We start from the raw sequence: 15,485 nt of genomic DNA on the forward strand, positions 1-15,485 counted from the left end.
ACATGACATACACCATCATGAAGATTTTAGAAACAACTTGAGTTTCTTGTGTACTGTGGATCAATTATCTCCCAGTTAAATGGCTTACCAGAGCAGCTTTGTGTTTGTGGTAGGAATGTGAGTATCTGTGGACTTAATCAGAAAAAAAAGTAATGTGATTATTAAAAATAAATAATAAATAATAAGCACTGGAAATAATAAACATTGTTATGATCTCTGAAACATGTAGGTAAGTGTTGTTTCTCCTGAAAATGCAGCTGGCTACATCTACCATGTGGCATTCAGGCACTTTGAATTGATGTTGTAGTGTGGTCCAAGTATTGCCTGATCAGGATCTGCAGAGGTCGGGGCATATGAAATTGGCATGTGCCATAATTTGTCTGCTCTGAAACAAATTAAAAGATTGCCAAGTCTGTATTAAATATATCCTCTCACTTTGCTTTCCCACGTCAGAGTGCTGTCTGGCAAGGATGTGGTACCTGTGAATGCCACACGTGTCACTACTAGGCTCACAGCAGTAAAAGCCATCTATACTCAAAACAGTAATACTAATCCTAGCTTCTTGACCTGCTAAATGCAGTTAATTGAACACCAGTAGGCTTCTGCATCCAGCTAAAGCCCCACAATATCCCAGGGTAGAACATCTTCCAGAAGTGTTTGCTGGAGAAACAATAGCAAGGTTTTGCTGTGTATTTACAAGTATTTCTGGTAGTAATTGTGTCAGAAGTGTGAAAGAATATTTGAAGGGTGACCTAAAGTATCAGTCCGTCTCACAGTTGTTCCTAACTTTATGAAGGACAGTCATATGTCTTTTCACTGTCTTTTGCAGGATTTAAAACCAAGTAATATTGTGGTAAAATCTGACTGCACGTTGAAGATTTTGGATTTTGGACTGGCCAGGACTGCAGGCACCAGCTTCATGATGACTCCATACGTGGTGACACGTTACTACAGAGCACCAGAGGTCATCTTGGGAATGGGCTACAAGGAGAATGGTAGGGCTGCATTTCCATAGCAAGCACAGTGTGATCTGAGGTGCAAGGTTTGCCTCTATGATTGTACAACTGGGGCACCAGAAAGAGGAAAAAGAAAATAGGAGAAACAACATGTTGAGTTTAAAAGGCAGGTTGTTTAGAATACTTTCTCACTGTTGCTCACTGCAGCTACAGAATGTATTTGGGCTGCAATGCTGGTGAGTTTATCAGAGTGGGATTGCAGAGTATTGATAAACTTGTTAGTTCTTCCTGTCCTCAGCTTCCGTGGCTGTGAAGCAGTGTGGAGACCACTGGAATTGCTGAACAAGTGATGTGTTCTAAATTTGAGTCTGGGTCTCTGAATTGCTTGGGGGGAGAAGTACAAATTGAAATAGGAAATCCTAGGTCTTCCAGAATTTCTCCAAATCCAGAGCTCAATTGCAATTTCAGGAATGGTTTTTGTCTTTGTGATAGCTTTAAGTGAAGTCTCAGATTTTGCTGACAGGTTTCATCTGGTCAAGATCTAGCTGTAAATTTTGCAGTTTGAGTCTTTTTTTATAATGGCAAGTAGAGTTGGAGAGAAGAGGAAAAAGCTAAAGCTAAAAAATCATGCATCAAACTTGTATGTAATCTCCCTAGATGTAAGTAGAATTTTTCTCTGAACAGCCTGTGAGGGAATCTGGCTACCTGTTGGTCCCTGGAAAGATTGTGAAAAGCAGGTAGGGGGTGCCTTACTATAGAGGAACAGGTAAGGAAGAATCCACATTTTGCAGGGGACAAAGGGAAAACTTTATACGTGATTCTCATTTTGTAACAAGTCTGAGAATTGCATCTGAATGCCAGGTAGATCAGGCAGGAAAAGAGGGGATATAACATGTAATGGAGAGAAATCTGCTGTGACTCAGATTCTGCTGTCAAAAACTACCACTTGTCTGTTTGACAAGGAGACTTTTTGATGATAAATATGGCAAACATGAAAACCAGGAATTTATTAAGAAGTCTCCTGATGAATTTACGTTGAAGAAGTTAGCTAACCTGTGGGAAAACTTTTACTGTGGCCTGTAAAGGGCAGTGGAACTGATTCCATGACTTAAGCAAGAACAAAGGCATGCTCACAAAATTAGCAAGTCTCTGCATGCATTATTTGTTATGTTTATGAATTTTCAGTACACATGGTAATATGAAAGTCTAAAAAGTAGAGAATTGCAAAGCTGAGTCTAAGCAAACAGAATAATTTCTGAAAAAATAATAATCTTCCTTAAAGTATTTTGTTATTGAAATTTTTTATAAGTTCCATCAGAATTTTGAACTAGGCTCAGCATAATATAGATAGTTCCTTCATCGATGTCCAGTGTTCCTTCTATTGGGAAATGAAATATTTTGCTTTTTATTTTTTCTGTCCATATGTTTAGTAGATTATTACCATTGTTATTGTTACTGTCCCTTAAAGGACAGAGAAGGGACTTGGTTTCCACATGATTAAAAGCAAGAAAAGTTAGACACACTTCTCTGATGAAGTACGCAGCTGGGAAGGTACTAAGAAGCTTTGCCATGTCCAAAGGTCCCTGATCAAATGCCCTTTGAAGTTAACATGGGGAATTCCTTTGACTTCTGGGCAGTGAATCTGGCTCAAGGTGAATTCTCTTGTCTTGTACAAGCTGAAAATAAAGTAAGTAAAGAAAGAAAACAAGATATTTGAAAATGAAGATCAGCTGTTTGAGGAGCCATTTGGCTTGGAGCCTCTGATCCAGCTCCCCAGGGAGTCAGCAGAAAGGGTTGTTCTTTGCTTCCCTGCTCTGGCCTATGCTGCCACATTACTGAAGCTCCCTTTTTTTTCCCCTCTTACTATGTACACTGCCTGTATAAGAACTGGTCACTGCTTTCATTTTCTTTCTGCACTTGGTTGGCTAAAGATGCATAATTATCACCAGTTGGCTGCACTTCTGTGGAAGCTGCCAAAACTGTCACTATGAAGAAAACTCTGCCACTGCCTCAGGCATGCTCTTGCTGTCCCGTGCCCCTGGTACCTGTACCCTCCTTTTCCCAAATGGAACATTTCACCTTTCTTTTGTTTTACCAAGAAACCAGTTGTTTTGTTTGTTTCTTTGGTTTGTTTTGCATTGCTTTTGAAGGATAAAAAGGGGGAAGAAAAAGAGGAGAAACTGGTATTGTCGGTCAAACGTGACCACAAAATGAGGATTCAAAGCTGAGAAACAACGTCAGTTTTTCAAGCATTTGAAAGCAGTTTTTTCCCCTTCATGTGGACTACATGTCTTTTCTTTCTGTGTGTCACTATCCATCTAGCCTTTTTTCTTCTTAAAGGGCAAAGAAAAACCCCACCCAACTCAAGCAGATAATGCAGCTATGCATATTGCATCTAAAAGCTGAAGGCAGGATCAGGAAGATAAAAAATGCTTATAGTCTTGTTGGTAGGTGTCTTGAGAAGCATTTGTTTAGCATTTGTTTTGAATCCCTATGCAGTAAAAACCAGAGTCCACAGAGGTCACACTCTCCAGTTCTTTTCAGTCAGTATGTAAGTGCAGACAGATGCAGATACATAGGTACCTATAGACAGGACACAGGTATAGATCCTGAAGCAGGAGTTTTAAATAACCCTTAAGGGATTTATGCATGTGGCCTTTCCTGGTGTGAGCAGTTCCATGGATTGCTGCAGAGATAGTCAGTCCTGCAGGACAAAGCCTAGACCCTGTCTGACTGCAAGCAGAAATTATTCCAGATCATCATTGTCTGGGTTTGGGGTTTTCTTCCTTTTGTTTTTTTTTCTTTAAAAAATTACAAATTTTCACCATTAACTCAGAGTATGCCACAAGTCTGTGCCATTGTTACTTGAGCTTCACTTGCTAGCTGTGGGCTTTTTCCCAAAAATGCTGATTTAAACCTTTTTCCACCATTGTTACTAACTACTGTTGAGCTGACTGATGCAGCTTTTACTTATTTCCTTATTTGTTTTAGCTTTTGATGAGACATGGAAAAAAAACAACCAACCCAACAACAAAACCACAAAACAAACTGTACTGTTCTGATCAACCTGCTCTTTTTCCCCTCCTTTAGGAGTGAAATGTCGTAGTTAACTTTGCTTTTTTTCCTCCTTCTTCACTTCCCTGTCTCTGCTGTTCTAGTGGATATATGGTCTGTGGGATGCATTATGGGAGAAATGGTTCGCCACAAAATCCTCTTTCCAGGAAGGGACTGTATCCTTGTGCCATTTGCTGCAGCTTCACCTATTATTTGTTCCTCTGCTTCACCTCATTCCTACTACCATATAATGACTATGCCAGGACTGTAAAGATAGAAGCAAAAAGTTGACTCCCCCGGAGGTATGAGTAAATGAAAATAGCTCACTACAGATGTGAACAAAATTGAAAATGATAAACAGAGGCACAGAATTATTTCAGTCAAGTAAGTTATTTAACACCTGTAATCTTTCCATTTTATGTAGTCTTTATGTCAGACTAATAAGAAACATAGAAAACAAGCATAATGATGGCAAATTGGATAGCATGACTTATTCTTCAAAGGAAAAGTAAGAAAAAAAGAAAAGAATCTTGACTTGGCCCACCCGGTTCCTGCAAATCTGCTTTTCTGCTTTCATGGTTTGGAAATAGTGACTTCATAACATTTGTGGTGACATCATAATCTTTTGCTTGCTAATGCATGATGGATTTGGATTCATTCCAATGCTGTATGGGCTCAAGAGTTGAGCCAATGCAACATGTTTTTCTTTCACACAAAATAAAGAATTTGACTCACCCAGTTTGAGGCAGTCATGGTTTCCAAATTGACCTGAAATCAGATTCTCTTTATTTCAAAAAGGACTTCACCTGCATGAGGTCTGTGTCATTAATTTAACTGTATTTCCGTCCCATCTTGTTCTTCTTGTCTTGGGTGATATTATTTTTACCACTTCTAAGGTGGTGAAAGCAATATTAGAAAATGAAAACAAAAGAGGAGGTGTCTACTTAGCCTCTGGTTTATCACAGGCGAAGCCAGACAACCTGGCCATGATGTCTGGGAAGTTTAAGTAATGTGTGTTTTGCCCATCAGAATAAAATACAGCATCATCGCATGTTTTCCATTTTCAGAAGCAAATAGGCATATGGTTTTCAGCAGGTTGGTAGAAAGACACCGTAAAAATCTGGCATTAGCAGTTGGTGTGGAGTAAGAACATTCATGTATGACACAGTAAAAAATTTCACAGCTACTGCCAAGTTTTATGGAAAGCAAAATTCATAAAAGTTTATCTTGACTAAACCATTGCACTTAGGAGTTACCACTGCACTCAGGTGCTGGTGATGTTAAATGAAATTTCTTTTTTAAAGTCTTCATGGAAATTTAAACATGGACATTAATTTCAGATCATCTCATCCACATAAGTAAGGAACTATCTCTAAGTTACTCTAATAAAGCTCTCTGTATAGACTCCAGGTAGCAGTAAATGATAACTGTCCCAGGTGGTACAGATGGCAGTTGTGCATTTTCCTAAAAGGTGTATGCTTCTCAACTTTATTAAAATGCTCTCTGCACATGTTTTCAGTTAGTTACTATTTCCATTAGCAAAAAGCCAAACAGTACGTGAAAATGATGGCTCTGGGAGTGTTGCTGAGGTATTCAATCTAACTGACACTTGCAGTGCAGCAGGGCTGGAGGATTGGTCCATTCAAGTGGTTTCAGGTTGTGATGAGCCAGATGGTTTTCAAAAAAATAGAACACCCTCCAGGCTACTGGACAGTACCAAACAGAATTGCATAGCAGGTGCCTTTGTTCCTTGTTAGTGACCTAAAGCAGACATTTCAAGATACTTGTGAGGGAGACTTCTTTGTCAGGAGTCAGACCCTCATGAGAAGAAATCCAGTTTTGATCATTTTTTCAGATGGATTTACCGACCAAAATATTCATGGCAAGTTCTGATAAGCTTCTGAGCTTCTCTCTCAGTATTTCTTTCATGCTTATTCCACTCTTGTCTCAGTTAAATCAGGAAGAGCGTGAGTAACTAAAAACTGCCCTGACTCTTGGATCCCACTGGAAATATGCTGGAAATCTCCAGGACTTTCCCCAAAGCTGTGTTGAGCCACAGCTCAACACAGGATTGGAAATATATTTCTGTGTATTTTTTTAAGAGAAGGGAAAACTTTAAATGGTCAGAAAGCTGTCAAGTGAGACAGATGTATTAGGATCTGAGCTGCTGAGGCCACAGTGATGTCCTACAGACACACATGACTTACTGAGGAAATAAAGCAACTGAAGAGCATTTATTTTCAGTTCTGGGGAGTCCTTCAGCAGATCAAGGGGAAACATTGATTTAGTCATAGAAACATATTGTGGTAACACCCAAGTGTCTTAAGCTTGGGTAGGCCTGGATTACAGTGGTAAGTGTGGAAAACAGAATTCCTACTGCAAATGGCTTTGAGTCTATGACAGTCAAAAGAGAAAATACCATTAAGATAGCAAGGGAGAAAAAAATCCAAACTCAGTCTACATAGCTATGAGCATCCAAAATGGATTGTAAAGAGAATTTGGCATTAACAGATGAAGTTAATGTTTTCTGTGGCCAGATTTTCAAAAATTCTGTTGTTCACCAACTGTCTTGGAGAATGATGGGATTAGGAGACAGAATACTTGGAGTATTCCATTGTATTATCCCAGGAATTCACATAGAAACATTTCCTTGCCTTAGGGAAAATTTTTGAGATCGAGAAGGTCTTTCAGGAAAAGATGTTGCCTTTCCACCACGCTTTACCAGAATTTGTCTTTGCGTTTGAAATATGATCTGCATTATTAGTGGGTATAATGCTAGTGTTTTGAGTGGATGTTGAAGGTTTTCTTAAACTTCAGTATAATAAAACACCTGCACTTTTGTTGAATGCAGTCCCTTGTTTTCCATGTTCCCAGTTGATTTTTTTTAAAGCTTGTTTTGTCTTTATTTAAAAAGTCAAAAACAAACCCAACAATTAGCATCAGGATTATTTAAAAGGGACTTTTAGGAATGGCTGGACTGGTTTTCCAGGTTGGATCAGCTGGTTTTGCATTAGCCTGCTGTTTAAGTGTCTGTTAGCTGTGATGGCATTTGATGACTATGTTCGGATTTTGTTCAGCTGGATGATTCCTCCCTGGGTATATGATATTTAGTTTTGGACTCTGGATTTTTCTGAGGATATAGCAAGATTTTGCATTATGATGATTTTATTTGGAGCAGTTTGCTCATATGAGACAAGGTTTGTCTCAAGGAGATTTCAGTGTAGCTGTGAAGACAATTTGGCTGTTGCCATTCTTCTCTTTCTTTTTTTAATTCATATATGTATACTCTTGATACATATATGTATACACTTGATAGTGCAGTTTGCACTTGGTGTAAGGACCCCCATGCTGCCTGAGATCAGTGTGGTGTTTGGAGTGGATCCCAGCTGTTACAACGAAGACGTTCCATTGCTCTTTTCCCAAAACTCACCTAAAAGATTTTCAGCATGTGTCTGAACATGCAGTTTGAAAAGTGACGAAGTGTTGAGGTTAGATAGGTGCTACACCTACTGCTGCCTTATGTGGCTTTCAGCCAAAGCAAATTAATTGCCCTTTCAGACACTTACGAAAATTAGAAGGTCTCAAATATCTTCCCCCCCCCCAGCATTCTATGCCATTAATCAGGTTTTCCTTGGTGGCATCTGAACTTCTTTGAGCTGAGTTTCACAGGTACAGTTCACAGGTACAAGCAGAGAATTGAGCACTTGTAGACAAAACAGATAGTACTTAAGTGTCTTTTGTCAACAGCACCTAAGTGTTTGTTCAGGACCAAAGTAGAGGGCTGGAACACACTCAGAATCATATACAATTTGTCAGGTATGAAAATACATAAGTGTACTTAAATGATATGCTAACCTGTTTATCATAGCAGGAGAGATTAGCTGTGGGATGCCTGCTGGAAGAAGTAAAACAAATGTACTCAAATACTCTTAGAGACATGGGAAGAGATACTTCAAGGTCTGAAGGTAGCAACTGCAGGATCTGCAAAACATGTTTTAAATGTTACTGCCTGATAGCTGCAGTGTAGTGTGTTTCACATTGTTTGGCAAGGTTCTTCATAAGTCTCTTACTGTGATTATTTTTATATAGTTATATGCAAAAGGAAATGGGAGACAGGGAAGGGCATGAGTCAATCCTCATGCCTCCACTCATTCTTGAGTTTGCATCTCAGGATTCCCATGGCCTTTTCTTAGTATACACGTGCCTGTTAATATCCTGTGACATCCTGTCCAGACCCTCTTCAAGCTCTGCTGTTCTGAAAGGGACAGTGGAGCACTAGTTTCCAAGAAAAAACAATAGTTTTTCAACAGTTCTTTGACACTGCAAACTAAGAGCCAGCCCCTGAGGAAGAGGAGAGATTTGGATGTGATGTGTACCTCTTTCTGCATTTTCCAGGTGGGCCTGGAGGCTCTGCCTGTCTCCTGCAGATCAGTTCTGTTCATGCCAAATGAAGGTGACATCAGCTAGTCTGAATCCCAGAGAGTGACAGCTCAGCTGTGTCATAAAGAGGCATGATGCATATCAGTTTGACACTTGCAACAAGCTTAAAAAAAAGAAGAAGAGATAAATTAGTACATTACTTTGAATAATCACGCACGTAAACTTGTGGCAGCTGCCTCTTGATTCCTTCTAGAATCGTTCAGGAGAGAAGCTGTTGGCAGCTTCAGTTGCAGGTAGTCAATTACAAGTCATTAATGCAGTGTTCAAACACTTTGGAACCCTGTTACTGAGAAAAGGTTTTAATAATATCACGTGGAAAGTGATGTTTGAATTAGGAAAGGCTTTCTCAAGAAATCTTAATGGATTGAGCTGATACTGCACTGAGCACTTCTTAAAACATACTGAAATCCATACATATGATAAATACAGGCAGGAAAGGAAGCCTTTTGGTCTTCCAGCAAGATCCTGAGACTGGAATGTCACAAAATGGGAAGTTTGCCATGGTTTAGACAGAATGGAGGGAGAGAGAGGGCGGGGTTTGGTGGATTTGGGAGGCTTTTAATCTTTTTCAAGCACTTGAGCCATCTTGAAAATCATCATTAGGAGTGCTGTGCACACAGACTTTGGTGTTGGCAGACTGAAGCCTTTGTAGCTGTGCTATATGAAGCTTGTGGGGAAAAAAAGCAGCTTCACCCATGTGTTACCTAGAATTACCAAGTATTTTTATAAACCATGTCCTTTTTTATTGCATAGAAATAACAGATAAACATGTAAAAACAGGTAAACCTGTATAAACAAGGTAGTGTCCAATACAGCCTGCTGCATTTTTTTCTTCCTGAAAATTCAAGAGCCTAGAAGTGGTTCTTCAGAGCTGACCTCAGTGTAGAGGTGCAGGAGCACTCAACAACAGAGATGGAGGTAAAGGGAGGTCCTACTCCACGAGGTTTCTTTCCATTTTAGGAGGATATGGAGCTTGAAGATCACTGTGTTTTAACAGGCACACTCAGCCACATTGAAATTTTACTAGTTTGCCCCTCAGCCATTGGGAGGCAGCATTGTGTGCTAAATATTTTGGACTACAGTTACATAAATGAAATCAGGTATCATTATTTGCTTCATAAATACATCTATCTATCTACATCTGTAGTCTTCCCAAGTCAGTTTTTGAGGACATGATAATTACTTTTCAGCTTTCAGAGGGGCAATTTCTGCACCACTGAACCAGGAGCTTTTACGAATGTGAATGTTTGGCATTTTCACACTCTGGGCAGAGAGATTAAGTGTGAACTTATCCATGAGGTTGGGAAAGATAGCAAAGCTCATTCAGCTGAGCCTGTATCTCTGGTCTCCAAAGTTTCCTGTGGCATGCATTTCATGAATTTTTATTTGAATGTCATTATTTTAATTGAATGCAAACGGGAGCTGTCTGAGTGCAGGTCTGAAGAGCCACCTCAGTAGCAGATTTTCATTATGGGCTCCCTTCCATTGTGTTTTGTCTAGTCCCAGAGAACCTGCAGTTTGGCAGGAGGAGAATGAGGGCCATTACAGAGGAATGAGGGAGGCAACTATAGTGTCTTCAGTATCATAGTGACATCCATGCTTTTTCCAATTCATCCATAGTAGGAGCAGCCCTCTGCAGAAACAGAAAAGGAAGATGCTTCCACAGCTGAGTTAGAGGGAGGCGTCCAGGGAAGATTACTTTGGATTCTTTTCTTATAGGAACATCTTTATATAGTTCTGTAATTCCTGATGCTTCTGCACTGTTGCTGAAGGAATCTGACAGCTGGAAGGATGGGCAATCACTCATTTGGGTCAGGAAGTACATTAGACTAAAGAACAAAGAGGAATAGGTGCCTTATTAATGTTCTTCCAACTCATCTCTTCCTTCTCACCATCTCTTCTGATCACCTTCCCTGTGAAGGGGCAGCCAGATCAGACTGCTTCCCCAGGACACAGGAAAGTCTGGGGGGTGGGGTTCATGCTGGTGTGCAACAGGGCTAAGGGGTAATGGATTAAAACTGGAAGAGGGAAGATTTAGATTAGACATTAGGAGGAAATTCTAGACATTAGGAGGGTGGTGAGACACTGGCACAGGTTGCCCAGGGAAGCTGTGGATGCCCAATCCCTGGAAGTGTTGAAGGGCAGGTTGGATGGGACTCTGAGCAGCCTGGTCTAGTGGAAGGTGTCCCTGCCCATGGCAGGGGGGGTTGGAACCTGATGGTCTTTAAGGTCCCTTCCAACCCAAACTATTTTATGATTCTATTCAAGACCTTATGGAGAATTTGGAGGTTCCTGTGGAGGCAAGATTGATTCCTCAGATGTTTTGCAAGACAGCCCTGACTCAAATCACTGCAGAAGGTATTTCTGCACTATTTGTCATGGAATCAGAACCAGGAGGTGGCCCAGAGGTTAAGATTTGCTGTATGAGCAAAGTATTTCCTTTGTTGAGCAAAATGCTTGTGGTTTGTGGTGAACGTTTTATTCAAGGTGGCCATGTCAGGAGGACATTTGGTGTCCCTGGAAATCTTACTCATATTTTGAAGTAGATGTACACACTCAGGAATGCCTTTCTTAATGCTCTATGCAATAATCTGGCTTGTAGTGATTTTAAACAAATTAAAAATCCTCTACTCTTAAGTAAACCAGGACACACATATTCTTATGATGAGGGGGCTTCTCGTCAAGGGCTTTCAAATCTCAGCAGTTTCACTTCAGAGAGTCATGAAAAGTTGTAGGTTTGATTCCTTAACACTCGGTTTCATGTGATCCTATAACATCAGGGCAAATAGTTGGTAAGCTGCAGTTTTACCTAGAGTCATGCAGAGGTGTCTGTGGCTACAAGTTAGGCTGCCTGCATTTGATTAAAGCTTAGGGACATTCCGTACATTGGTGGAGCATTGTCATTCTGTCTGAATATACTGCATTTAGAAAAAATCTTGAACTGATTGTAAGTTTGCAGTCCTTTGGAGTTGACTGCGAATGTCTGGAGACTGTGGTTGGTTTGTTTCTTCTGGTGCTTGTATGACTGAAATTACTCAGGCTACATCTGGGCTGATGTTGGACTAAGTGAACCTGAGGGTTGAGGCGTAGGTCTCTGTTCTGCAGTCCCTTATGGAGCTTTGCACCAGTCTCACCTGGGGCTTCTGAAACTGCTGCTGTATCTGCTGAAACTCCTCACCTCCAACTAGCTACTTTTCTTAAACCTGCAGTGAAGCTGTGGGTTCTAATTTGTCTTATTTCTAATGGGCTCAGGAGAGGAAAAAGAGGCAGCAGGCAAGAAGGCACAGGTTTTTTTCTCTTCGAACACTGGTTGTATTCAGATGTTCATCTTTGCTTCTGATTTGGAAATTTTCAAAGAGCTTCCTTTCCAAAAAACCTCAAGACTAGAGGAAAATCTCTGCTTTTACAGAATTTACAGTTTAGTAAGTGACTAGTTCAAATTCTGTGTGTGTGCTCTTCAGCACAGCATGGAACAGTAATGCCAGAAGGCAGCCTCTGAAAAGAAAAAAGATTTCATAACAGATGAACAAACAACTGCTTGCTCTATCTTTTCCTGATACTTTGCATGCCATTTAGCTTGTGATGAAAGCAGCAATAATTTGCATCTCTAGGTTTGCTTATTGCTTCCAAACAACTAGTCTTATATTTATTTGTTTGTTTGTTTGTTTATTGATTTGTAGTGATGAAGCTTTTCATGTGCTAAAGAAAGCAATGGGGAGCCTTAGACCCAGGCATGTAAATATTTCCACAGATAGCACATTTGCCTTCCAAGTCAAATCCACTTGAAACTGTGGCTCAATATGAAATTAGAACAGTAAATTTAACCAAGCAGCATGACGCTTTCCTTTTTTTCCCACTGTTTCTGACCCTGAGAAACCAGTTTGTCCCTTTTCCTGCTTCCATGCCCTATGACTTAACCACAGAGCAAGGACAGCAGAGGTAATGTGGGTAATGTGGCATTGGTATGGGGGAAAACACCACTGTAATCCCATCCTACATATAAGGAGTCTTATTTTTATCTTGCCTTAATTGTGGTTAGCTATGTTTGATTCAGCTGAACTGCTCTTCTCTCTACAAGGTAAATAATCCCCTGATTGCTCTGAATTTCAATGCAGAAGGTATAGTGCTTCTGTGCCTCAACTGTCCTGTTTCTTTCCTATCATGGCAAAGGGAAGTCTTAAGAGATTCTCAAGACACCTGTTATTGATGGCTGGCTTCACTGAGGGCTCTAAAGCAAGCATTATTGGAGGTGAATGATCTCAACAAATCCTGTTCATGCCCCTGAATAAGAGGTGGATATGTCTTCACAAGGACTCAAGTTCCTTTTGTGGCTTCTGGCCCTTCAGCTTGTGCAAACATGCATGGTTCTCTGGTAACTGAATGGATAAAGGAGAAGCAATTTGCATATCCAGAGACCAGCATTCATTTGCAATACAAAGTGTTATCAACCTAGGTAAAGAATAGAAATGACAACTTAAAAAAGGCAAAATCAATTGGTAAATTGTCATTACAGACTTGTGTTATGGCACAGTAGCCAGCCCTGGGCCTTACTTAGTTTTTTGGATGTAATAGTATTGTCTTTCATTCACACTGGGGTAAAGAAAACTGTTGGAGTTGATTTTTCTCAGACCTGCTGTGTTGTCATGAAACTGGTGTGCTCAAGCAGCAAAGCCTCTGCAGAGAGTGACAGGCAGGTCTGTGTCTGCAGGGTGGGCTGCAGGCTCTGTGCTGTGGCATGATTGGATAAGTCTTCTCATTTATTTGTTGTTCTGTTCCTGTTTTCTTGTTTACCTTCATTTCATTTTTGTTTTCAGTTGACATGTGGTCAGTAGGGTGCATCATGGGAGAAATGATTAAAGGTGCTGTGTTGTTTCCTGGCACTGATCGTATCCTTCCTAGCAGCCATTTTGGCTTCAGTAGGTACCTCCAACCCTTTCTCCTCCAGCCCCTTCCCACTAGACTAGTGCTGACAGACACTTGTACTGTATCTGAAGAGCTGGGTTAAATCCCACTGCAAAAGCCTTGCAAGCAGAAATGTCAGTAAACCATTACTGCCTCAGTAAAAGTCTTAGGTGGAAACTACAGCAAGCATAAGAAGACAGAAAACATCCTCCTGCGTGGTTCATCAAAATCACTTTCTGTAGCCAGTGACCACTTGTTCTTAGTTTTGTTGATACAGATGTCCCTTTACTGATTGGCAGATGGGGTAGTTTCATAAATGACAGGGGGGTTTTAAGTTCAAGTTGTGGAATAGTAGGCACAAGTCACTGATTACCTCAGGATGGTTTGTGAGAGGTTCTGCATTTTAGGAAGAAGGGATGATTGACTCAGACATGACTTTCAGAAATTGCTTCTTTGCTCTGCAATTGGTAGTGAAGTAGGAAAGCAGGGAATGGCTTCAGTTTGGGTCTGACTTCTGCTTCCCAAGACAAAAATCATCACTTAAATTTGTAGGGATTTGATGATTCAAAATTTTGGGAATTTCCTTGAGAGCTGTTGCAGTGGACTTCAGTCTGTCATCCTTATTTAAGTACATGTAGCTGTTATGTGAAAGTGGAATGTAATTTTGACATCAACAAGAAGTGGTTTATAGAGAAATGCCTTAAATCAGTGGACAAGCAGTCCAAGAGGGCTAGGTATATGTACATTTTCCCTAGAGACCATTTTGCATTTAGGACTTACTTTCTTTGATGGTTTATTAAAGCTTTGACAAGTACTTTATTATTTATCAGCTTGTGAAAGTGGTTTCTTCTTGTGCACAACAGCAACTGAGATCCTTGCATGCGTGGTCTAACTCCAGTGATTTGTGGTTTGTAGAATTACACAACTGAGAAATGGAGATAATGTGTGTACAGGTTTTCCTTCCAATTTAAGCCCTGTACTTAGGTGATAGAGGGTTTCCAGGCTTTCTTCATTGTTGTGGAACTTAGATATATTTGTGTGTGTACATATATACCCTTACTTACCCATTCAGTTTAACACTTCACTTTTGGTCTCATTCTCACTTTTAAGGGTTTAATATTTTGAGAAAAATGTGGGAAAAGTAGCAACTGAAAAGCATTTAAAGAAATGGAAGTAGGCAATAATATTTGTTTCACAGCTTTGTCTAGTAAGATTCTGATTTATGTTTTGACCAAAATGTTGGGTGATCCTATGTATACTGAAATGAATGCTAAAACTTGTATGATCTGGAGCACATCTCATCTGTATACTTGAAAGTAAATAATTACCTTCTACGTGTTAATGTAACTCATTAGCACCTATTTGTGCTCCATGCAGATTTGGCCCAGGCTTTGCTTGTTTTCTCTGCATGTGGAGTGAGAAATGGAAGTGTGAGGGTAAGCATAGTTCAGTCACAACTGGTTTTATGTTAATAGACATACATTTTGTAATAGATAATTTAAAGAAATCCCCAAGTCAGTACCAAAAGAACTGAACATGTCCTATATAGCACATCAAAAACTGGTTTATTTGACACAGCTGCATAGTTTTTAAACAGAAATCACACAAAACCTCTAGAATTAAACTATTATGTGCTATTTACTATTGCAATGGCCCCACAGAATTTGGCATTACCAGCTGCTGTTTTGTTTGGGATTGTTCTGTAATTTAGTTCATTTGTATTTATAATACATTGCTCAATTTGCACTGCATTTTATGTTTTTATGGACAGAGAAGGATGTGCCCTTGCTTTCTTTCAGGGAGCTGAGCACCCCTCCTTAAAGCCACTTCTCCAAATCCATCCTCCCCACCTTTTCCCTGCTGCTGAGCAGGAACTGGCAGGGCTTTGCCACTTCTCATTCCTGTGCTGCTCTGTGCAGCTGAAACCAGTCAGAAATTTGCAAGGGCAGCCCCAGCCTGCTGAGATGGGTGACCTCATGCCATCTTCATCCTTAAATCTGCACAGAAAATACTCAGCATTTCAGTTAAAAAAATTATTCCTTCACACGTGTGATGGAGTTGGGCAGCTGTTTAATTCCATCAGCAGGAACTGTGAGCTCTGAGACCCTGAGGGCAGCATTCTTAAGGATGTAT

The 15,485-nt window shown here is 40.2% G+C and overlaps 1 protein-coding gene across 11 annotated transcripts in view; it reads left to right on the plus strand.

Moving 5' to 3' along the window:
• MAPK10 (mitogen-activated protein kinase 10) overlaps window positions 1-15,485 on the plus strand; it is a 123,328-nt gene that overhangs the window by 83,914 nt on the left and 23,929 nt on the right. For 10 of the 11 annotated variants that reach the window (XM_051618802.1, XM_051618800.1, XM_051618803.1 and 7 more), the window contains 2 exons: window positions 830-995; window positions 4,115-4,186. In XM_051618802.1, the coding sequence (XP_051474762.1) occupies window positions 830-995; window positions 4,115-4,186 (238 nt within the window). Of the gene's footprint in view, window positions 1-829; window positions 996-4,114; window positions 4,187-13,264; window positions 13,337-15,485 lie in introns of all 11 variants that reach the window. The other variant, XM_051618801.1, reaches the window with a different exon arrangement.

This window comes from Apus apus, chromosome 4 (genome assembly GCF_020740795.1).
Source record: "Apus apus isolate bApuApu2 chromosome 4, bApuApu2.pri.cur, whole genome shotgun sequence".
NCBI lineage: Eukaryota > Metazoa > Chordata > Aves > Apodiformes > Apodidae > Apus > Apus apus.